The 26,440-nt window shown below is 36.1% G+C and overlaps 1 protein-coding gene across 12 annotated transcripts in view; it reads right to left on the bottom strand.

The window, feature by feature from the left end:
* CATSPERE (catsper channel auxiliary subunit epsilon) overlaps positions 1–26,440 on the bottom strand; it is a 211,963-nt gene that overhangs the window by 106,627 nt on the left and 78,896 nt on the right. For 9 of the 12 annotated variants that reach the window (XM_056816066.1, XM_056816061.1, XM_056816067.1 and 6 more), the window contains 2 exons: positions 20,910–20,934; positions 2,342–2,419 (listed from right to left, as the gene is read on the bottom strand). In XM_056816066.1, coding sequence (XP_056672044.1) covers positions 2,342–2,419; positions 20,910–20,934 — 103 coding nt within the window. The remainder of the gene's footprint in view (positions 1–2,341; positions 2,420–20,909; positions 20,935–26,440) is intronic. The other 3 variants (XM_056816069.1, XM_056816070.1, XM_056816063.1) reach the window with 1 other exon arrangement.

Below are 26,440 nucleotides of genomic sequence, written 5' to 3' on the forward strand. Positions count from 1 at the left end.
AGGTCAGCCAGGCACTCGAGCGGCTGCGCTGCAAAGTCCTCCAACACAGATGTGTAAGCACTGTGACGAAGCTCAAAGTGTACAACGCAGTGTTCCTCAGCTCGCTCCTGTACGGTTGTGAAACATGGACACTGTACTGGAAGCACATGAAACAGCTGGAGCAATTCTAGCAACGCTCCCTCTGGTCAATCATGAGGATCCGATGGCAGGACCGAATCACCAACCAGGAAGTCCTCGACAGAGCCAACTCCACCAGCATCGAAGTCCTGGTCCTCAAAACCCAGCTACAATGGTCTGGACACGTCATCCGCATGGACCCACAGCGAATACCAAGACAGGTATTCTAGGGTGAACTGTCAGCTGGATCAGGAAACAAGGCCGACCAAAGAAAAGATTCAAGGATCAGCTAAAGTCCAACTTGAAGTGGGCTGGCATGACACCAAAGCAACTAGAACTTGCTGCCTCTGACAGAAGCAGCTGGCGAACCCACATTAACCATGCCGCCACCACCTTTGAAGATGAGCGACGTGGACATCTTGCCGCTGCTGGTGAACGCCGACACCAGGCCACAGCCGCACCTCCTGTAACAACAGGCGTCCCAGGCCCCATGTGCCACAGACTCTGTGCCTCAGCCTTTGGACTCCAAAGCCACATGAGGGTACATCAATAGATGATAATGCACAAAGACAATAGTTATTTTCGGCTTCGGAGAGACTACTACTACTATACATAAAAAGTATAGGAAAAAGTGAGAAGACAAAAGGCAGCTTGCAAACAATAAAGTCAGCATTCTAGAGAGTACAGTGGAAGGGACAGACCACTGAATTTAAACCAAGGAAGATGAGAATACAAGTAAGGATTATCAAGAGAAAGGAATTTTCATCTAGTTATCCATTTTGGATCAAAGGAATTAGAACAACAGGATTAACCAAGGATAGTTTGTAGCTGCATTTCTTAATTATGTTAAAAGGGAAAGGAAATGAAGAGAAACCAGGGAAGGATTGTTTGAGGTTAGTTTGATTGTGTTGGTGAACTAACTCCCCCAAGGGTTTTCCTCCCTGACTGGGCAGAGAGCTGATGGCTGCCCTCTGTCCCCTTTCAAATATGACAATGACACAGGTAAGCAGAGGGCTTTACCAGATTTGACACACCACAGGAATGAAGAATATTAGGAAGTTTTACAAAACCTAATCTTCCTGGGAAATGCCATTCTGATAAAAACCCCTGCTGGAGGAAGACCAGTGTGGGTAGAATCAGGACTTTGCTTTATGCCTGATTCTTTTATAGAGCTTGCTCACAGACCAACCTCCACCCCCCAACCCTCTTATCCTTGTTTAAAGATCTGACTGCTATCAAATAAACAAACTCTAGTTGTGACAGGAAAGCTATGATGGGATTAGGGAAGAGGTAAAAGGGATTTCCTTAAGCTAAACACAGATGATGAGGAAGGGTCCTTCCAGCCTAGGCTGTCAGCTGCAAGGACTAGCTTGTAAGCTTTTCTGTTTTCTTGAGTTCCCTATGCTGGCTTCCCTAATCTAATGTTTAGGAAACACCAACTGATTCAAACTACCCTCCAGGGCAAAACCCCTTCAAACAGCTGAAAATCCTGTCAGTCCACAAGATCTTGTGATAGCAAAGAAGTCAGGAACAAATATAGTCTAAATGGGCAATGAATTTGATTGGGAAATCTTCAGGATATGTCAGGTTATCAATCCAGACATAGGCAGGGACCTCCTTTCTCTTCAGGGTTCAAGATTGAACTCCCTTGTCCCTTGGTAAATTACCCAATAGCCTCTGTTCTCCTCATTCCAACTGCCCTTCGCTGTCACTCTTGCATCTTTCCGTGTTCCATTTCCACTCTGTGTTCAAATCTCCTCTTACAATTAGCAGTTTTTAGAATAAAGCACAGGCCAAATGGTCCCTTGTTAGGAAAGTCTTAAAGAAGATTCTAGCTACTGGCTGCTAGATAAGACTAGGCAATCTTTAAAGTTGTAGCCAACTCTAATATTGTCATTCTGGATTCACTTCAGGATGAACCCATACAGGTGTAACTGTTGTTAAAGGTGGTTTCAGGGCAAACAAAAAGGATATTTATCAAACATTTCTGAGACATTTGTTAATTTTTGGAAATCTGGTTCCTTTTTTGGGGGGAAGCATGTTAGCCAATTACAGAAATACCATAAATTGTGATAATATATTCTGTTATCCCAGTATACCATGGGTTCAGGTCTACTACCCAGAGAGTGTTTCTGCATTCTCTACAAGAAAGATAATTTGTCATATCGACAGCAACTGCAAGATAATAATATTTATGAAAATAAATAAATAATAGTAATCCTACCATGGAAGGAAGTCCTGCAGTTTGTTCCAGCTCAGAAGGACTTGAATTTTCGGGATCATATATCCATATCTGTATATGCTACAAAATAAAATGGCATTTTGAAAAATGCCATTATTATTCCAACCCCCTCAGCGCCAACTACACTAAATGGATAGAGACTGCACCTCTAAATGTCCAGAATTCCACACTGTTAGTTGTAGAGAGCTACCTGAAGCAGTGAAGATGAAATTATTGGCCGAGGGTCCCAAAGCCAGCATGTTTCAAAACCCAGTTCTCTAGCCACTAAGTTACACTATCTCTCTAACATATGAAATATTATTTTATGTAAGGATTTAAACTGAATAGCAACATCTTAATTTGAAAGTGAGAAAATTTCTCACATGATTCTCACAATGATACAGTCTACATAAAAATTAGCTAACACTAATTATTTTATTTTCTACTTTGTACCTAAGGGATACCATGGGTATCCCAGCAATGGAGAGACTCTCTGAAATGTTACTTTGAGGTTTCATCTCTGATTAGACTGTGTCACTATTAGGAGAAAATCATAGATCTGTCTAGTCAAGAGTATACAGACCCCAAAGTAAGCTGAATCCCAAGACAGAGGAGACAAAATATGAAAAGAGACATTATGCTGGGGCAACAAATAATTAACTTTTTGGACTTAGGCTAATTAATCTTTTTAGGCATCAAGTAAGCAAAATATACTTAGAAATTAGAACATGAAAAATATGTTACATATGTTAAAAGTAAGAGTTTCTTTATCTAGGAAATAGTGGTGCAAAAGTAATGCATACTTACATTATGATTATGTGTGAGATTAGTGAAATAATGGTATTGAATGTTTACAACCAGATTTTTTTACATTCATCTTCACTTCTGCAAAAGTATGTTTGCTCCTGGCTTACCAATTATGTGTGCAATTAAAATGTGATTGCCTAGAATTTCCTTAAATATATGGTTCTTTCCTATATTTCTGGCTCATTAAAAACAACAACAAAACAGCATGACGGGCCCAATTCTAAGTTTTGGTTCCAAGTAGTTGTTCCTTAATTTTTTTTCAGTTCTACATTTTAATGAAATATTGTAACTTTTAGACTTCTGTTATTGTAAAACAGGGGTTCTCAAACTTTTTGGTTTTGGGACCACTTTACACTGTTCAGAATTACTGATGATACCAAAGAGCTTTTGTTTATGTGTGTTATATATATTCCGATTTACCACATTGGAAATTAAGACTATTTAAAATACTTAGAAATTCAATTTAATTAATAAACCTATTATATACTAATATACAACATATTTTTATGGAAAGACCTACAGTTCCCAAAACAACATTAGTGAGAAGAGAGGAATGGTTTTACCTATTTCTGCAAATCTCTTTTAAGGTTTTGAGAGATGTTTTAGTTGAAGTACGTAAAGAAAATATGGCCTCACACAAGTATGGATTGAAACAGGGAAGAGTGTTTCAATACCAAAAAAATGTCCGTAGTATAATAGGAACAGTTTTGAGAATTTCTTGAGAGGTTGTGGGGGTCCTAAGAGGTCCACAGACCATACTTTGAGAACTGTTATTATGAGGTGTTATCAAGTTTTACCTGTGTCTCCCCCTCCTCCCCCCCCTCCCCCCCGCACAGATCCTTTAAAATCTTAAATCAGTGCCTTCTAACCTACTGATGCCATTTCAGAAGGATGTAGAGTCAGAAGTGACCTGGTTTTGGCAATTTCATCTGTTCTATTTAACTCTTCCTGAAAACTGATTCTAGCACCTTGGTCTTCAGATTTTGGCTCAGACTTCCCCGAGTCTCATTTTGACATCCCACCCTGGATACTTTCCTGCCCAAGTTGATCTAAACCTTTTTATATCTTACTAAGTCTTTGCTGACTCATCCAGATTTTACCTTATCCTCCTTGTTTCTTCATTTTAAAAATAAATAAATAAATTTAGACAAGTACTAATATCCAAATATATAAACAAGAAAAAGAAAAGATATGATAAAATTATTTAAAATTGTTGTATATCTATTTTATATACATAGTTATATCATAACTATTTAAATAAAAAGATTGCAGTCCACATTACTGGAAATCATTGTCAGCCAAAGGATATATATGCTCTCTGCTTACATCTTAGAATAAGAGATAATAATAATAGCTAGCTTTCGGATGATACTTTAAAATTTTTCTCATTTTATACTTCTAAAAATCCTGGGAGATAGGTGCTATTAATTATTTTCATGTTATTAATGAAGAAACAAACAAAAATTAATTTTCCAAGATCCCACAGTAGTCAATGTCTATGACTGTATTTGAACTCGGGTCTTCCTGACTGCAAGTCCATTCCTCTATTCCCTGTTCCAAATAGCAGCCTAGAGGGAGAAGACAACTGAAATAGTGGGGGAGGTAAGAAATGAACAAAGTGCTTATGGAGAGGAAGTGAGGGAGAGAGATGGAAAGTGAGGAGAAAGTGTTAGAATCAGGGAAGTTGGCCCAGAAAGGGCAGACAATGCTCAAAAATGAAATTCTAAAGACACCATGGGGAACTATTCTATCTAATGAAGAGGAAAAATGGAATTTGTCCGAAAGAAACCAATGTGGATACCCAGGGAAGTAGCAAGCCAACAGATTTTTAAAAATGGAAATATACAGGAGATGGAAGCAATTGATCAGTGTGAGATGAAGGCCTAGAGCTCAGAATGAGAAGGGATTGGCAAAGGAACCTCAGGGTAATTTTCAAAGGGTGTTTTTTTTCTCTCCCAATTATATTGGGAAGAAAAGGAGGATCCAAGAAGGGATAGGGTTTCTCCTGGTTTGTGACCCTTAAATGGTCATGAACAACAAAATCTCTTTTGATATTTCATATGATGCTATGTGAGAGGTCTCACCTGGAGCCTGGCAAGATGTGAGAACATTGTATGACAAGGGCACTGCAGGCAAGTCCCAACATTGGTCTGAGTCAGGGTGTTAATATATGGTGAAAGGTGCTAATGAATGAGTAAATGGCAGAAGCTGCTGATTAAAGAAAAACGAAGAGATAATGCTTTGCTGAATTGGATGAGGACAACTGACCCTAGAGGGAAGACAGAGCCTTTTGATTTCTAATTTGTTCCTTTTATTCTGAAAAAGAAAGTAACTTACACTGGGGGGCGGAGGTGGGGGGAACAGAATAAAAATGACTTAAAAAGCCGTATGGCCATAGTACGGATCACTTGGCTGCCCTGGTACAAGACACTAAGCCCAGATGAATTACATTCTTAGGTCCTAAGCAGATGTGATTGTTGAGTCACTCTCAGTCATATCAGAAAGATCACCAAGGAGAAATAGAGTGGAACCAAAAGATTAGAGAAGGGCATATCCCAATTTTCAAAAAGAGAAGAGAACATAATCTAAAATCTTAGAGATTTGACTGATTCCTGGTAATTCTTGAACCATTTAAGTGAAAGTTGAAACTCTAAAAAGGAAAGCAAAGATTAAAAAGAGCCATCTTGGCTTGCTCAAGGAAAGATCCTATCAGACTACATTTCCTTTTTTTTTTTTGCCAGTGTTGGGTTGCTTAACATTTTTATCAATGACTTGGATAAATGCATTGATGTTATATGAGTTCATCAAATTTGCAGATGACACAAAGCTGAGAGGGATAGCTAATATAGCTGATAGAGTCAGAATCCAAAAAGATATTGATAGGCTAGAACATTGGTCTGAATAGAATAAATTCAATACTGATAAGTGTAGTCTTACACTTGTATATGTGGGGAATGAGGTGAAATAGAGTGCCATGCCTGGACTCAAGAAGACTCATCTTTCTGAGTTCAAATCCAGCCTCAGACACTTACTAGATGGGTGACTGAGCAAATCACTTACCCCCATTTGTTTCAATGTTTATCATCTATAAAATTAGCTAGAGAAGTAAATGTCAAACCACTCCAGAATCTCCGCCAAGAAAACTCCAAATAGTCAGTCAAATACGACAAAAAATAACTGAAAAATGACACTTATATATAAAAAAAATAGATCTCACATGGACATGCAGCTCTGAAAAAGACCTTTTTGCTTTAGTGAACTGTGATCTCAAGATGAAAAGACAAAAAAGATATTGCCATCTTGGATGACATTAAAAAGAGTATAGTTTCCAGGATTAAGGAGATGATACTCTGTCCCCATCAGTATTGTGTTCGGTTCTCTGCACCATGACTGAAAAAGGACATTGGTTAGTTATAGAACACCTAGAGGAGAGCAACCAGAATGGTGAAGAACCTTGAATCTATGTCAAATAAAAATTGATTGAAGTAGCTGGACATGTTCAGCCTGAAGAAAAGAAGGCTAGTGGGGATTCATAATTGTGTTCAAGTATTTAAAAGATGGTCACACTGATGGAAGCTAGATTTGCTTCATTTGGCCCCAGAATCAGTGGCACGTTCTAGAGGAAAGTTATAAAGAGGCAAATATAAGTTTGATGTCAGGAAAAACTTCTTAATAATTTGAGCTGTTCAGAAGTAGAATGAAATGCTTTTAGAGGGTATGGATTCTTCTTCCTTGGAGGTCTTCAAGTAGAGACCAAGTTATCAGTTATCAGATATGTCAAAATAGATATTCCTTCTATGTATGCATTGGATTAGATAGCCAATGAAGTCCATTTAATACTCCAATTCTGTGATTTTCTACTTCCATGTTTGGTGAGAATTGTGGTTTCTCTGATGTATTTCCCTCAACAACACAGCCTGCAATCCACTCATGCCTTCCTGTCTTGTGGTGGTTGTCTATGATATTTCTTATAAATCCTCAAGGTGGAGGGTAGGGTCTATCTATCAGGTTATTCCTTGCTAATGATATGTGACCAATCTTCTCCAAATATATATCTCTTATGGTATCCTTTAAGTTCTGCAAAATTCTTCATTGGCAGCATGTTACTCCTTATTAACTTTTACAGTGCATCTTTCCATTAACTGCTGGATAGCCTGCAAATTTAAACCTCAAGACACTATGGTATTTCATGGCTTACAGACATATATATCATCACTGGAAACATGCTATTTTTAAAAAGAGAATTTTGTTTAAAGGAGAGGCTGAAACAAACAAGTTAAGGGACTTGCCTAAAGTCACATAGCTAGTAAGTGCCTAAGGCAGGATTCTAACTCAGGTCTTCCTTAATTCCATTCCCATGCTTTACAAAGGGATAGGTATAGCAGCTGAACTATACAGCTATTGTAGAGTGACTGCAGATATCCCTGTTGCCAAGAACAAACCTGGTAACATCTGAACCTTTTCTCATTTTCACTCTTATATTCTAGCAATGAGTTATATTTTCCATCTTTGTCTTTGTTTCTGTTTTACTATTTGTTCCTATTTAAAGAAATCAGTTTCTCTAAGATCCCATGGTCATATGTTTCAATTCTGATTGTGTGCATGTGTGTTTGCCTGTATTTGTGTGTGTATGTCCTTGGAGTTATTAAATGCCACCAAGTGGAGCATGGCTGTCAAAGCATACAGAAAAGAGTAGTAGGAAATTTTATATGGCCATATATAATCACCAGAGAGACCAATATGGATTCTTTAATAGTTGGAACTACTATCTGGGGGCTCAAGATGAACTAAAGCAGGAATTCTTAAACCCTGATACTAAAGACATTGATTCATCTTTTTCTATAAATTCTGACAAAGAAAGACCAAATGAGAACTTCCAAAAGTCAGTTAGGCACAAATGAGTCTAAAAGAGTATATTTGCAAAGAGATATGGGGCCATTCCCTCGTGGATTAGGTGCCTATGACTTTTTGATCCTTTCTGGCAAATTTAAGGAACTCTAACCTTCTCTCCCCACTGTAGGGTTCCACATTTTAGAAATATACTCACATTTAGAGAGCATCAAGGCAATAGGATGCTGTAAATCCTTGTTTTTGTGACACATTAACTTATTGCAGTGATATAATCCTTTATTCCTCTCTAGTTGAGTTTCTGAACTGCAGGTCACACAGTTACTGTTTCACATTCTTTCTTCTCTCTCCAAGCTTTCTACTTCAGGTATTACCTGTTTTCTGTCAACTGAAGATATTGCCTCATATTTTACTGAGAAATTAGAGGCCATTTATCAAAAGGTTCTTTTTTCCGACTCTGGATCTTAAAAGCCCTCAATATTATTCCTTGTTTTCTCCACTTTTACTTCAATCTTTTATAAAATGGTAACCCTTTTCCTCATCCTCTCTTTCTAGCCTTGATCCCTTCTCATCTGCTCTGGCAAATTGCACCCACAATTTCTCTCTAATTTCTTCCAACTGACTCTTTGGTTCCTTCCCTGTTGATTACAAACATGCCAAGGACTCCCCTCTCCTTAAAAAAACCCAACTCTACATCCCTCTCATGACCTTGCCATTTGTGAGTTTTTCACTTAATCATCTCATTAGCTCCCCTGGGTTTAATGACCATTTTGATGCTGCCTTTGCTTTGAACCATTTGTGTTCTCAGGATGATTAATACAAGCAAGCACATTAAGGAGAACCACAGAGTAGCTTGAAGCTAGGATAGTTTTCCTTAAGGGGACTCACTTAGAAGATTGTAGTATGATGCAATCCTATATAGACAAATTCCTAAAAGAAAGTCATTGAAACTTGATGCCTCTACCTCTTTATTCTTCATTCCATCAACAATCAATTATTGACTACTTACTTTGTATCAGATATTATACTACGTGCTGTTATAATAGGAGCAATATTTCTTAGAACCCTACCCTGAGACTGCACTAGCTTTTTCTAAGAATCTACTCTATGAAAACTGCACTCATTTTTTATTTAAAAGCTATGACAAAAGAAAAAACTCTCTATGACAATCACCTTGAGTTTTAATTGATTCAGAATATTACGACTACTACTATTACTAGCTAGCATTTAAATACTGAATACTATGTGCCAGGCACTGTGCCAAGCATTTTATTGATATTATCTCCTTTGAATTTTACAATAACCCTAGGGGGGAAGATGCTATATAATCCTCATTTTGCAGATGAGGAAATTGAGTCAGAGGTTCAATCACTTCCCCAACATCACAGAGCTAGTGTGTGGATTTGAATTCATGTCTTCCTGGCTGCCAGACTAAGATCCAGGCTGTTGACCCATCTTCATGAGAGCTTAATAAAAGATAGGGCACAAGTTGTCATGAGTTTTTTCCTTCAGATTACTGACTGACAGACCAGAATGACCTATATTGTCAAGCTTCATTCAGCTGAGTCAATGCTGTACTCTCAATTGACTGCCCTTCCTGCATTCTGATTATCTTGTTGACATCTCTTGCTATAGTCAAATAGACCTCATTTTGTTTACTGCTATATGTTTTTAGAAGGATCTCATTTTTTTCTAGTCGCCTAAAACCTAGGCTAGAAAAAGCATAAGCAAACCCTGTCCCTCAATTAGCTTAAATTCTCACACATCTCAATCTCTTGAAATCTGATTTAGGACTTTAATATTTGGGTATGTAAAAGTAGACTTGAATCCAGGACTTCAATCCCCAGAAGTCTTTGCTCCACTTTCCCAGAATGCTTTGTAATATCACTGAATTCTCACCTGGGCCGAGAGCGAGATGGGGTATTTAACCTGGTTGTGAATAGGCTCTTGGTTTTTCCTGTTTCCGCTTGCAAACAGATGCAGCTCTTTTCATAATGTAGGTGAGGTTGTCTAGGCCCTTGGGCCTAGATATGTGCTTTCTTATCCTGTATTTTTTTAAATCCTTAATCTTCAATAAACCTCTAAAAATATAATACTCCTTGCAGAGAGAAACTAATTTCTACCTCTATCAGTATCCCCCCAAATTTTAATCTTTACAGTTGTCAACCTAACGGGAAAATGAAATACTCTCAATATTCTGATTCTTTTCTTTACTGATCTTTAGTTCAGCCTTTAATAGCTACTGCCTAGAAATTTTTCTTTAAACCAGATTTCTCCAAGATGCTTTTTTAGGAAAACCATCTTGATCAGCTGCTGCCTGCAGCTATCCGCTCCAGACCAATTTGCTGTTTGATCCAATTGCAGCTCACCTGCCCACCCCGGCTGCCCACTCTGCACCAGCTCCTGGCCCTGCTGCTTGTCTGCGTTCCGGTCCTGGCCCTGCCCACCCCAGTGTTCTCTCTCCCTCACCTGGCCCACCTGATTCAACCTAGATTGCAATCACCTGGTGACCTGCCCACCCAACAAACTCTAGCCTTGGAGCAGATTCGCTCATCGCTCAAGACTCATTTCTACCTTCTGGTAACAAACAGGGTTATTGGCTCCATGTGGGTGGATCGGAGTGTAGGAGGGAGAGAGACAAGAGGGAAAGAAAGGTTTTTTTCAAGCAGGAACTTAAAAGCATGGCTATTTTACAAGAATATCTGTTAATTGCATTGATCCTTTTATTGACTTCACCTGCATGTCAGGGAAAATATTCAACTCTGTACAACCTTTTAGCTTTGAAAGCCAGGCCCAGAGAGGGGAGGTCTCTGGTTGAAATCTGGCCTGAGACACTTCATGGCCATGTGGCCCTGAGCAGATCGCTTGGACCTCATTGCTTACCCCTTATCAATTTGCCTTCGGATAATAGACATTTAAATGGATAATGAATAATTAAAAAAGCACACACACACACACCTAAGGAACTTTAAAGACTGGAGGTTATATATTTTAAGGCATTTCAGACTCCAATGGTTTATTTAAAAAATCTCTATTTCTATTGTATTTTCCTGATTGTTTTGTTTAAGATATAACTTTGTGATTTTAAGTTCATATATTACTGGATTCAGTATTATTCTGTTATACTATTCATTTAATGTACTGAGTTTTAAAATTCTGTTGCTTTTCCCTATAACCATATTGAGATCATTGTAATTAAGCCCATACATGAAAAAAAAAAAAAACAGCTTTTCTATTTTTGCCTTTGTAAAATTGTCACATAGAGGATAGATGGACTTCATCAGAACTGGTTACAATTGTATCAATAACCTTTGGAATTTTTAATGTGCTAAATATCTCAAATGATTTTAAGGGTTTTTAAAATATGATTTTTGGAATTTTTTTTTAACAATCTCTGGTCATTTTTGCCTGCCCCTACCACGAGGTAAGACCCATTTTAACAGCTGAAGTGAAATACATTTTATAACCCCCAACCTTCCCGCATTTCTAAATATGTGAATGGAAGTTGGGGCAGTTAATCTCAGGGCATTTGTACCCCTAAAAAAGCCTCCAAAAAAGGAGCACCTCTCATTTATACTCTTTAGCTCACTACTTCCACCAAAATGATATTTCTTGATTATGTTCTTAACCCAAGATGAGTTTTACTTTGTTTAAAAATATGTTTATCACCAAGGTTGAAAGATTGCTACGTTTGTAAAAAATTGTGACAAATATCCATCAATTCATAGGTTTTAAAAAATGCCATACAGCAACTTATGTGAAATATGATAGTATGTAATTAATTGGGCTATTGAGGATTTTGGGGATATTGATAACTACTTATTTGTACTACTGTTCTTTAAAAAAGAAAAATGTTACCTTGTTCAATTCATTTGCTTTCACTCACAGTAGATCATGGACAGACATGAAGAGGAAATGGATCTCATTTTTGGTGAGAAAGCCTTGTATTCTATATTTCCTTAGCTGACACAGAGTGTCAATGATTATAAGCTACATTTTTGAATTTTTAAAACTTTTATTATATTTTTTCTTGCATGTGCAATATACTATTTTTTTCCTCTCCTTTTTTATATTTGAAGTACATGTCACCAGCATTAAGATTTTCTTTAACTTTTTGATTTTTCAGTAATATAAGTTTAAGATACATTTGCTAATGCATACCCCAACAGCTAGAAGACTATAAAAATGATGCCTCTAATTATTAAAAAAAAATTATGGGACTTTGCTTAATGATTCTGTCTGATTTCAGGACAAGATACACACAAAAGAACCATTGCATAGAGCCAATGATAAGCCAATCCAGGATGGATTGATGCCCTTCTAAGCCAATACAAAGGTCTTGAACCTAGTGTGAAGACTCGAGGTTACTGTGTTAACATTTGTTACAACATAGGCTTTCCTTGTGTCCACACTCACTCTGAAAATACTCACAGACGAGTTTCCCCGAAACCTTGGCTCATATAATCTAGTCCCCTTTTATGCCATAGTGTGGTAACTTTCTGTAGTCCTGGCTACTGACTGGGTAAATGTATCATTGCTTAGATCATTTTAATTGGGCCCTGATTCAAGGAACTGTTATAGATTTCTTTTTCTTTTACTTAGAATTTTTACACATAAGACTTTGATTGTCTATATTTTATACAGTATTTTCTTTTTTATTTGGATTTTTCTGATTTCTTTTTAATTTCTCTTGACAATTGATTCATATACCTCATACCTCAGCCATGCATCCCTAAGTGATCCTGTATTTTTCAATCACCCTCTTAACGGGGGAATGTAAAAAATATCATTATTTAAATTGCAAAGTTTAAATTTCCTTTTGAGAAGAATTTTAGGTAAAGAAAGATGATACCTCTCTGAATCCAGAAACTGAACTGTTGGAGAAGACACCATGAAGAAGCCTCCAGACCACAAGCTGCACAAGAATGAACTTTGGGTGTAGTTGATTGAACATTTATTTGTATGTATACTTTCATGCCAAAGGGGACTGCCCCCTAACTGGCTTTTTGTCAATGCGCCTAGCAATTATTGGTTGTGTTTTTTCCCCCCCTCTTATCCTCAAATTGTTGTAACCTTTAAATTGATTATGTTTTTATGATCCTTTGGGGAAATCCTTCTTCCCAACAGGATCAAATGAGGAATGTAAAAATAGACTTGAATCCAGGACTTCAATCCCCAGAAGTCCTTGCTCCACTTCCCCAGAATGCTTTGTAATATCACTGAATTCTCACCTGGGCAGAGAGCGAGATGGGGTATTTAACCTGGTTGTGAATAGGCTCTTGGTCTTTCCTGTTTCCACTTGCAAGCAGACACAGCTCTTTTCATAATGTAGGTAAGGTTGTCTAGGCCCCTTGGCCTAGACACGTGCTTTCTTATCCTGTATTTTCTTTAATCCTTAATCTTCAATAAACCTCTAAAAATATAATACTCCTTGCAGAGAGAAACTAATTTCTACCTCTATCAGTATCTCCCCAAATTTTAATCTTTACAGGTGAAACTGTACTCTGTGAGGTTACTAATAATATCTCAAGTGATAATCCACTGGTCTTTTAAACCCTTTTTAACCTTTTTTTTGGAGCTCATTGTAGCCATTTACACTGATTAATATCCTGTTATCTTGAATATGCTCTCATTCATCAGCCTCTTTTGGTTCTCCTACAAATGTTATTGTTCTTTTCTCTTTTTTTGTTCCACTCACAAATCTTCTATATGTTCCTTTTCATGAAAATGATTTTATTTGCTCCCATGAGTCTAGTCTATAAAGATGCATCCCATATCTATACATCTAAGCCTTCTCTTGGCCATAAGGCCTATAACAGATATTGTTACAGAAAATCTCTGTCCCGCAGGGACCCCAAAATGGATCTCATTATTATCTTCTCCAAACTAAAATCTTTCCAAATCTTTTACTTCTGTTTTCTTCCAGGTAAGTGCTTATTCTCAGAATTATTCTTCATTTCTTGTTTCTTTTATTCCTCATATCTAATCAGTTGCCAGTTCTTGTCAGTTCTATGCCAAATATCTCTTAAAGAAACAAAAAGTTGAGTATAACACAGAGAAATCTCATAATGAAATAATTGAACTCAACAGTTTGGTAAAATAGAACTAATGGGAGCTAATAGAATCATCATAATGATAGGGTATAGATAAAAATTGTAAACAAAAGTTTTGATGAAAATACATTTTCCATATAATTGTTATATTATGTATGTGCACATATAAAATGGTTTAAAGATATAATTGATGAGGAAATTTTAAAAAATTAAAAATTAAACTTTGGGGCATCATTTTGGTCTTTCTACACTTTTAATTGAGCTTAAAATGTAGTATGTTAATTTACTAGGTGAGTGAACTTGGGAAAGCCATTTAACATTTCTTAGCCACAGTTTAGTCATATGAAAAATTAGGAAAATAATACTTTCACTGGCCACCTAACAGAATTGTTGTGAAACTTGAAGTGATATAAATAAAAAGACAACTGATGACCAACTAACTCAACTATTTGCTTCTGTCTCCAACTGAAGTTTGTATAGAAATAGCCTAATTCACCAGTTTGAGTTTATTTATTCTCATTTCATATTATTTCCCTGGGGATTCTTGAAAGTTCATTATTTCAGATTAATTGTGCTGTTATTTTGACTAGTATTATAAAGTAATACCTTGGGTAGTTTGACTATTATAGAACTAAATTTGTAAATTATTTTAGGTGATATCATTTAACTTATATTAGCACTACCCAGCCATAAACAATTGCTTTGCAGTTACTTACATTTCTATTTCTTTAGTGTTTTAGAGTTGTATTTATAACTCCTGAGTATATCTTTGTCGATGGACTAGCAGATATTTTATATTTTTTTGTAATTATTATAAATGGAATTTGTTTTTTCTATCTTTTTGGATTGACTTTTATTCATAAGTTGGTTATTTTTATGGGGTTCATTTACTCTCCAAGTTTCCAAATTCCAAGTTCCTACTTGCTGAAATTATTTTTAGACTATTTTAGTTGTATCTCTAGTTTAATCTAAACATAAGATCATCTGCAAAAAAGTCTTAATTATATTTTGTCATTCCTTTTGTTTATTCCCTCAAATACTTTTTCCTTGATTATTGTATTGCAATATCTATATTAAATAATAATGGTTGGAATGGGCACCCTTACCATACTAATGATCTTATTGAAAAGGAGTTTAGTATTTCTCCAAAACACATGATGTATGCTTTTATTTTTAAAGAGTTAATATTGATCAGAATAAGTAAAGTTCTACCTATCCTTTTTGATTTTGTTTGATTTATAGTGATTTTAATACAAATAAGTTCTGTATATTGTCAAGATTTTTCTTCATTTATTAACATAATTATGTAATTTTGTGTTTTTTGGCTATTAAAATGGACTTTTATATTTATAATTTTTCCAATATTTAACCAGCATTGTACTCCTGGTATAAATCTAACATGACCATCATACATAATCATTTTAATATATTGCAGTCACCTTTTTGATGATACTTTATTAAATATTTTGAGTATAAATGTAGTTATAGTTTTCTTAGAGGGAAATTTTTCACAGAATGAATTTGGTAAGATATCTATTTTTCTTTGTTTTTGCAAATAATTTACATAAAATTAGAGTTATTTGTATTTATTTGGTAAGCATTTGTTATGTGTCAGGCATAGGGCTAAGTGAATGCTAGAGATCAAAAGGAAGGGCAAAAATACTGGTCTCCAATAATTATTGTTGAATCATCTGTTTTTCTCATCGTTAGATTAGCTTTTCCTTTAAGTACTACAATGCAAAGATGTATATATTTAATATTGACAATTTCATTATATGTGGTATCCTTAAGCACAACATAATTTTATTACTTATGTCTTTTAATCATGTCTGTTTTTATATTCACTTGGTCTGAATTCATGATTGCTCACTTTGTATTTTTGGCCCTCAGCTGGAGCAAAATATATTCCACTTCAGCTTCTCATTTTATTTTAATTCAGTGTAAATCTGTATGTTTGAGTATTTCTTGTAAAAAACATATTGTTGGTTTCGCCTTTTAATTCATCAAGTTAAATAAAGTCTTCCCCTTCTTTTAGGTGAGTTCATTCTAGTCACATTAGCTCATTTTTGTTATGTGTCCTCTCTTTGCCCATCATCCCCCTTTATGAAGAAAAAGAAGGTGGGGGGGTGGTAGAAAAAGAATGGGATCAACATTAACAATCCATAACTAGAACAGACTGCTCCTGCTTTTCTTCCTTATCCGTGTTTCCAACCGTTTCTCTCCTATTGAAATTATTTCTACCCCAACTGCTTTGTATGCATGTATTCAACCTTCCTTTGCCTAGTTAAGAGGTTCATGAGATTTCTAATACTCCCACCCTCATGTATCTATATTTTGATGGGCCTCAATTCTAAGAAATAGTAACTTTCCCTCTTATCTTTGTAATTTTTTTCTTAATGTAGCACTTTCACCTTCCTTTTCTTTCTTCTTTGAAAACAAAGAAAAAACTATACCTTATTCTTGCATTTATTATTATATTTTTAGTCTTTCTATAACCTTTGAAGATAATGGGGTTCTAAGGGGATGAGTGTTTCTTCTATCCTATTAGGATGTACAGTTAGGACACTAAGTGTGACACATTTTGTTATGTTTCTAGAAAGCTTGATATTACTTGCAATAATCTGTGGGCATACTATTGCTAGTGTGAAGAAACTATGGGCAGGAGAAACTTTTTCCCCATTAGCAATCTTACTGTCTCTGAACAAAATAATAGAATACTTGCTGTCATCAATTGTTCATTGATATTTTACCTTTCACAGAATACTCTAAATATCTCCAGGTTACCCAGATTTACTGAATTTTCTGAGTACAGTGTGTCTTCATCAGTCTCCTAATTTTCTATATCCCTTCCCAACTAACTTGTACCATCCTCATTTGATTATTTTTCAGATTTTTTTTCCCAAAGCTATTAAAAAGTTCAGCCTTGCTTAAATTCAGAGAAGTATCATCTCCACAGTGCTAAGGCTATGGTCTCCCTTAGAGCAAGAATAAAGAATGTCAACTTGGTTGTCAATTAAGAGGAGGACTGAGGCAGCAAGGTGACTCAGTGGAAAGAGATGGGAGGCCTAAAGATGGTGAGGTCCTAGGTTTAAATTTGATCTCAGACCCTGAGCAACTACCTAATCCTTGTTCATCTTCTGCATTATTATTAGTATTGATTTAAGACAGAAGGTAAGGCTTTCTAAAAAAAAAAAAGAGGACACATTCAGTTCCTCAACAAAATATATGTACTTGTTTGCCATTTAGCTCTTTCCAAATGTTCAAATGTATTTACTTTCCTAGGTTTGTCTTTGTTAAGTTTAGAGAATCTGAACAAGTTTCATTTTCTCAGCTGGAATGCTTTACAGTCTCCTATTAAAGATCTTATTTATATGCTCTTTTCCTTTTGACATTATGGGACATTATGTCCCATTAGCTATAGTATTTTTGGGCAATCCTGACTGGTTTTTTTGGTACTGATCTCTCTTTTGGGGGGTTAATTATAATATATTTTTTCTTTGATGTTAAAGTTCTGGATTTAGAATATGTTATTTCTTATAATGTTCAACTTGAGAGTTCTTCCAGGATATGATTATTAATTATTGTGACAAAATTATCTCTTCTCTATTGGTTTTCTTGATGAGTTGTTTTGCATAGTTGATATGTTGTATTTTCTATTTTTTTCCAGGCTTTTGTTCATATCTTGTTGGAGTAATTGAGCTCTCTTTGTTCCATTGTATTTTTCTATTTTTCAGGGAGTTTGCTGCTTTGGTAATGCTTTCCATTTTCTGTTGTAAGCTATATATTCTCCTTTTCTATTTTTTCCTCACATCCTCATTTCATTTTTTTCTTCTTAGTTCTTTTATTCCAGTCATTCATAAAGTTCTCATAGTCAAGACATTGAAGAACAAAAACAATAAGATCCTATTCTCCAGCCAAGCCTGGAATGTTTTGTGTGCTATATTTTCGCGTCTCTAGATTGATATACTATTGAGTGCAATGTGAGGTGTAAGGGGTAGAACTGGTGCAAGTGCTTTGGAGGGGAGAGGTATTCTTTTTTTTCATTCAAGGAAACAGGACACACAGATGATTCTAGGTACTCTGGGCCTAACTCTAACATAAGGGAAGCCTGGTCTTCAACAGGGACTCACTTGCAGCTTACCTGCCTAGAGATTTTGGAGAATTTCCCCTTGGGTAAGACTCTGTCTCTGCCTATGTCTCTTTCTGAAAACTCACTTGTTCTGAGCAGAAGAGCTCATTCATTCGGGGTATTTCTGGTATAGCCTAATCTGTATAAGTTTCTGATTTTTGTTTGCTATTGGCTTGGATAAATGGGTTTTCTTGCAATATATTGGTGACAATTTTTTATGCAGCTAGTATTTTGGTGGGAAGGAGTTAAACTTGCAAATATAAGCAATGGTCTACTTTCCCTCTGTTACAGGATAGTGACCAAGAAAATGGACTTATTCTGAACCTATGTATGCCTTGAACAGCAACATTTGATGGAGGCAGGTAATATTTTTTTCTAGTACCCCTCTCAGAGACCAAAGGAAAGAGGACACAGATTTGTGCTCAACTCGAGGCACAAGTCACAGTTTCTTTTGGAGGACAGGCGAGATTCCAGAAGTACCTCTGAATGCTTCCCCTTACTGAGACAGCTTATATGATCATAAAAATCTTTCATTGCGCATGTTATATATTGTAATATATTTAAAGTTCTCTTATAGTTATTATAGTTAATTTCTTCTTCTGGGTTTACTGCCTGTGTCTCTTATTTCATTATCATTGTCTATATTTCCCTTTGTTTACTTACATTTTCAGCTTCAGTGCTTGATTTGAGATTTAGTGTTCATGCCAGAATCCTCGGTCACTTTTGGCTTCATTTAGTCTTTTCCCCTCTATACTCTGGATGCCCATAATGCCAATGCCAATCTGGATGGGGGTGTATTAGACCACAAGCTCTGCCTCAAACACTGGCTTCTGTCTCCTGACTCCTCACATCTCATTGTGGGTTCAGTCATCATCTAGTCTTTTTCTTCTTGTCTTATGATCGATTGTTTGACTCCATTCCCTCCTGTGGCCCTAATAGATGCCAGTGGAAGACTCAAGATCACGTTTGTCTCAGGTATCCTGCATAATCCTCCCAATATTTTTTTACAACATTGTGATAGCAGCTAGGTGGCACAGTAGAGAGAGTATTGGGCCTGAAGTTAGGAAAACTCATCTTCCCGAGTTCAAATCTAACTTCAGAAAGATACCAGCTATGTGACCCTGGGCAAGTCACTTAACCCTGCTTGCTTCAGTTTCCTCATCTGTCAAATGAGCTAGATAGAGAAGGAAATGGCAAACCACAACAGCATCTCTCCTAAGAAAACCCCACATGGGGTCATAAAGAGTTGGATGCAACTGAAAAATGACAATAAAAATATTCTGTCTTCTTTGATCATAAATTCTTCCCTTACCCATAGATTTGACAGGTAAACTATTTTATGCTTCCCTAATTGCTTATGGTATCTCCCTCTAGGTCTAAATCACGTACTGTTTTTCATTATATTTTCTTTGTGTTTAAGAAAATACATTTCTTCTTCCACAATATGACCAATATGGAAATATGTTTTGCTTGATATTATATGTATAACTTATATCAAATAGTTTACTGTCTCAGGGAAGGGCTGGGGAGGAGACTTAGGGAAGGAAAGAACTTGGAACTCAAAATTTTAGAAAACTAAAGTTAAAAATTAGCTTATCTTTATATGTAATTGGGGAAATGAAATATTAAAAATTGTTTTACATATAGTAGGAAAAATGAAGTATTTAAAAATTAACAACTACATACACACATATATATGTATATATATGTAATTAAAAATGTAAACTCCTATTGTGAAGGCTTATTGAGTTTGCAACTTCATATTATGATCCCCAAAGCAATTCATCCTTCTCTGGGGTAAGGACAATTGTTTTTAATGGAAAATTGTTATTAATTTTAATGCTATTTAATGCCTAGTAGGTAGGGATTTGTGTTTTAAAATAATAAAGTTGTGATATGAGGTTAAATATCATAGATTAGGGAACAGAGATGAGAGCAAAGGAGAGTGACCATTATGTTTCAGCTGGCATGGGGCATTTCCAATGTTATGCAGGAGAAAGGAAGGGTAGAATGGATGCACACACACACACACACAAAGCAAATGAATAGAAAGAAGTTCAGAGGGAACAAAAACAAACAGCAATCTTATTAAATTTAACACACTTTAAATAATAATCACATAACAGAAGTTCATGGTTACATATGTAATGCCTTTTTCCCTTTATATACTGAAATGCCATGTTTGTTGATGATTAAGTTAGTTATAATAAAGAAAACTTTATTTTTAAAAAGATCCAAGGCATTTCATGGGCTCCTAAAAACATTACTCAAATAGTGGAACCTAACAATAGTAGTTAAATTTCTATGACCTTAGAATTACAGCCATGGAAATAGACCTCAACACCCAATATCTCCTTCATTTGCAGTAAAGATTTTTCCCTTCCCTCTTTGTGGCACTCTTTGCTCATCCTCTTGGAATCATATGAGTTATAGCCAGAAAAGGAACATTTTAGAGGACATGGATATGGTCCTCATTGTTGAATACCCCAATGTTGCTAAAGAAAAAAACAGAATTTCAACTCCTATTGCTTTGATATTTTATAAGTTACTGTTTAGAGTAACAAAAGATGTTTTGGTGATATACCAAAAATATTTTAAACAGTAATATTTTCCTGAGTAATGAAATAAAATAAACATCAGAGTTTGCAAATTACTATTCTAGAGCATTAGAAAGATAAGAAGACAGTAAGTAACAAAATCTTCAAAAGATACAAAATATAAAAATTAATTTTACCTGACTGTCATCTCCTTCCACTGAACTAGAAAAAAATTAAACATGTTTAAATAAATAATAAGTAAAAGCCATCATTTTTATGAATCTACTTTTAATTATATATTCAAAAATAGGAAAATGATCTACAGAAAGGTTATATAATACATTGGGGTTGGTGAACTTATTTGAATTGCTATGACCAAGTTTAATCCTGGAGAAGAGCAGACAAAATATACCTCCTGATCCTTTTATACAAAAAAAAAAAAGAGTATTGCCTATGCTAGCAACTGAAGTTGATGGATTTTTTTTTTCGCAGAACTGCTTTTTTTTTTCATTCTTTGTCATATGGAATGACTCACTGGGTAGATTAAGTGGGAAGGCATATATTCAGAAATGAAGGTAATAAAATGATAAAATATCAATAAAATTTTTAAGAAAGAAAAGCAATGTTAAAAAAGTAAATTATCCTTTTGTTGAATCATATTAATAACTTTCCTTTAAATTTCTCTAGTTGATTTTTAAAATAAAAACCTGCACAAACTTTCCTGTTTGAAGGTATTAGTTAGATGGAAGACAAAATGCCTTTTCTTAGTGAAATAGATTAGAGGACCAAAATATGGAGGATTATATTTCTTGCCTTTTATAAATCACAGTCATCCCTAATCCAGTGATTGGAGTGACTGGGCTATTGACTCAACAAAGAGCCATTTCCTTTTGAGTCTTCTCTTAATCTCCTAGCCTTCTCCAAAGAGAAAGGATTAAGATATCAATTAAAGGAGAACACTTGAGGTGAGTGGTCCAAAACCCCTTAATTTTGACTATTGTTTAGTATTTCTATAAATGTCTCCTTAAGTAGCCTTAGGATATAGGGTCATGTCAGAGGGCATGGGGCAGGAGGAAAGGGGAACTATGCTGGTCTGGACCACTTTTAAAGCTAGAAATGACTTTGACATAGAATAATGATAAAAATAATAAAAATGTTTCTGGCAAATGTGTGTTTGAGACAAAGAATTAATATTAAAATATTAATATTTTATACCTAAGTACTCATGAACATGCTTTCATTCTCTCTGCCCACATCCAGAAAACCCCCCACAAAATATTATTAGAAAAGAAAGCTTCATTTCCTGTCCCCCCCCCCACTCCCCAGCACCTGTTATGAGTGCCTTGCACTTAAAAATGTTCAATGAATTTTTTGTATGGAATAATTTTTTTGGAAGCAAACAAAGGTTATTTAGGGCCAAGTTTGGTAAATTATCAATATATCCAATGTTATTTTCAGTAGAAAGACCATAATTTTTTGTAATTTGTTGTTAATAAATATTTATATATAAACATAATAAATATATCTTTAATAAAATTATAAACATAAATACAATATATACAATATGTAAGATAAAATATTAAATAAAAATAACAAATAGATTGTTAATTATAAAATGAGATTAACTTCATTTTGTAACTCGTATTCTAGCTATCAAAGTAATAACCAAAAGAGGAGCATTCAAAATGTCAGTAGTAACGTGAATGAGGGCACAACAAATACAGTAGTCTTTCCATATAATTGCTGAGTGTGAGCACTTATTCGACTATTTAAGTTTGGGTATATTTGTCCCAAAAGTGATCTCACTTCTCAGCAATCACACTTTTTGTGTTGATTATTCTGCCACACGTCTCTCTCCACTCCAGTCCAGCCTCCATTTTGTTGTCAAACCGATCTTCCCAATATGCCACAAATAGAAAATACTCAGTTTGGATTTAAAGTCCTCCAAAATCTGGCTCCTTCTTTCCTTTCTGTATTCTTCTATCTTGCTTCTATCCAGGTACTCTGTAATCCAGTTACCCTGGATTCCTTACACCAGACATTCCATCTTCCAACTTGGAGCATATTTACTGGCTGAGTGGTGCATGATGGAACACCTTCTCTTCTCATGGCCAGCCGTTGGTATTCCTGATTTCATTCCAATTTCAGCTATCCTGTCAAATTCTAAAAGAAGCTGTTCCATTCCTTATTAATCCTGGTCTCTACCCTCTGAGACAAACTCCAGTGAATATGACCTCTTTTAGAAAAGAGATTCATTTTGCTTTTGTGTGTGTGTTTCCTCAGCACTCAGCACAGTGCCCAGAACATGGTAGATGCTTAACAAATGCTCACCGACTGAGTCAGAGGTGAGGAAGGAATGCATCAGTGCACACTGGATGGCCATAGGAAAGGCAAAGACACACAAGATGAAGGGTTACGTGTGAGGAACAGAAGATAGTCTGCCTGGACTGCATGGTTTAGAAATAGGAGCACTGGGAGAACTAGGAAGGCCATTAAAGGGCAACTGGAGGAAAATTTATATTTGATCCAAAACACAGGGATTCTTTGCCTTTTCTGTGTTAGTTTGGTGATTCTTTTGTACTCTTTCAGAATAATGTTCTTAAATACATTAAACAAAATAAATATCACCAAAGAGAATTATATTGAAATAGTTATAAAAATGTTTTTTTTTTAAAGACAAAAAGTCCATTTGTAGACCAGAAATTAAACATCTCAGTCCTGAGGAAACTAAAGAGTCACTGGAATATATTGATTAACATCTGGGCTTGTATTCTTTTTTTTTTTAAACCCTTATCTACCATCTTAGAATCAACACTGGGTATTGGTTCTAAGGCAGAAGAGTGGTTAAGGCTAGGCAGTGGGGGTTAAATGACTTGCCCAGAGTCACACAGCTAGGAAGTATCTGAGGTCACATTTGAACCTAGGACCCCTTATCTCTGGGCCCAACTCTTAATCCACTGAGGTACCCAGCTGCCCCCTGAGTTCATATTCTTTTGACAGCTGTGTGGAAGGCAGAGATTTGAGGTAAAGAGACAAACTAAAAAGTCATTGCAATGGTTCAGAGAAGAGATGATGATAAGCGCCTAAACTAATATGGTGATAATTAGAAAGGAAGAGATGCAAGAGATGTTGTGGCTATAGAAATGTCTCTATTTGACAACTATATTGGATAAGAGGGAATGATAATCAGGATAGCACCAATGTCATGAACTTGGAAAATTGGAAGAATGATGGTGACGCCTGTAGAAACTGGGAAATTCTGTAGAAAAGAATGTTTTACAGAATAATGTTAAGTTCTGTTTTGGGGTTATTGAATCCGAGATGTCTATGGGATATCTTGTTTGGAATGCTCATAGGGTGTTGGGGATGGAGGACTAGAGCTCAGGAGTAAGGCTGGCCTGGAGAGAGGGCAATAGATTGAGGAGATGGCTAGTTTTTTAAGGAAAGAGGAGATATATCTAGTAGACAAAGAGGAATGGAAGGAGAGGAAATGAAGGAGGGAGAGATAAAGACTGAGACAAAGAGACAGGGGAAAGAGAGGAGGATCAGTGAGGGAAGCCCCAAGAGACTTGAGGGAAAGGAAAAAAATAAGGGAATCAGCATTTATATAGCCCTAACACATTTTAGCACCATGCTAAGCACTTTAAAAAAATTTGCAAATATTTATAAATAGTCTCATTTTGTGAAGGATAACATCAAGGGCAAAAGCAGGGGAGCTGGCCTTAGTAGTGAGGACCAAGTCCTTCTCAGAGTGAAACAAAGGAAGGAATTGGGGTATTGAGCAGAAGAGCTCAGGACTAATAAGGACTATTTTCTTTGGTAACTACAGAAAGAAAGCAAGAAGTATTGTAAGAGAGGCTTGAAAAGAGAACGTGCTAGGGGTGCTACATGGGCTCATTGGAGGGTTCTGGTGAGAGCACTCACTCCGGCCACTGCAGTGAAAGCTTAAAGCTGCAGTGTGGAGAGTGGCCGGCTGGAAACTTAGAACACAGAGAGGGAGGGAGGGAGAGCAGAGTCTTTCAAGCAATTGAGTCAAAGTTATGGCAGCCAGGGGTCTGTGAATGGGACCACATATTCTATTTTATTCAGCACACAGGTCCAATATTTATAGTTTCTACATTCTATGATCAAAGGAAAATAACAGGTCAAAAGAAAGTAACATGTCAAAATGTAGATCCTTGGTGCCAATTAGAGAGTGTGCAGCTGCACAGTTCATCAAATGGTAATCTTCAAAGCCCTCTTCTTTGGTCTGTTATCGCTGGCATACGGATTTCTTTAGAAGTACAAAGGTATCTAGGTGCATACATGAAAGCCACTTGTCCCAGAGATAGAGTTCAAGGTTCTGGGATGATGAGTTAGCTGGTTAGGATGCTCTGAGCCAATTAAGAAGCCAGGTGTTCTTAGACCGGTCCTTGCCAGGGTCTTGAGGCAGATCCACACATGTGTCTTTTCTGGCTGCTTTTGCCTCAATGGGCCCAGAATGTCCTTCGGACTTGTGGAGAAAGTCTGGAATAGTTACTATTGAGGAATGCCAGAGAGTCAACCAGAAAAGAACAAATGTGACCATTCTGCAGTCAGTTCCCAGATGAGATCAGATAATATATACATTTGTATTAGTCCCCATCAGCATGCTTGTATGACTTTCTTCAGATGTATTCAGTAGCACAGGAAAGGATCACAGAGAGAGTACAGCAACGGATGAAATGGCAGAGGAAAGAAAAGTTTGATCTTCTGAATATATGAATTTATTAAGCAATGCATGCCAATTGCCTAACAAATTAGGACCAAACAAACCCCTGTCTCAGTTTAGAACTGGCTCCTAAATAGGGGCGGTGAGGGTGGGACAGACTTTTATACGTTGAAAGCAACTAATCAAATAAGACCAATTAGTTAAAAGGAAACATTAGATGATCTGATTTCTAATTTCATGAAAGATTGGAAGGAGAGGAAACAGGTACAATTTTTTGAATTCAGAAAAAGAGGTGTCCCACTCCTCCCCAAGAACCTGTAAACAGTCAAAGGAACAAGGAAACAATAATTGATTTATCATGCAGGGCCAATTTTCCATAAGACAGGTTTCTTGAAAATTATGAGGAAATTCCTTACATCAATCTTGGGATCTAATTGTTTTTGGTCAACATAACCTAGGTTCTTGGTCAAAGCTCTCTAAACAGCAAATACTTGTGGTTCAGTTTCTCAATCATGCAGGGCTAGGTTCAAACAGTGAAGTAAGGTTTTTCCCAATTCTCACAATTGAATCGTCTTTTCTCACAAGATACAATTTGGACGAGGCCCATAAATGAATAGTAACAGTTAAGCTAGCTCCAGAATTGAGTTACAACTAACCATATGCTATCCTATTCCCCTCAATTCTTCAATTTTCTTAGTTTTTCCCCTTTTGATTTGGGAGCATACCTACTCCCCACCATGGATCATTTATCTATAAGCCAAATATATAAGGTTTTTCATCTATTCATAATCAGAATTACTACTTAGAGGGCTTACTACATACAAGTTTTGAGAAGAGAGTTATATGTAACCAAGGTAATGAAGAAAAACATAATAAACACCATAAAAGAAGACTAAAGCAATATAGTAATAATCATCAATATTAACATCAAATTTTTTAGCAAACCTAGTCCCAATATTAATTTAATTAGTACATTTTGAGTCCCATATATCTCACATAGTCATCTGGTCTTTGGCTCTCTACTCTTTGGCATTCTGA

The sequence above is a fragment of the Monodelphis domestica genome, chromosome 2 (genome assembly GCF_027887165.1).
Source record: "Monodelphis domestica isolate mMonDom1 chromosome 2, mMonDom1.pri, whole genome shotgun sequence".
Lineage (NCBI taxonomy): Eukaryota > Metazoa > Chordata > Mammalia > Didelphimorphia > Didelphidae > Monodelphis > Monodelphis domestica.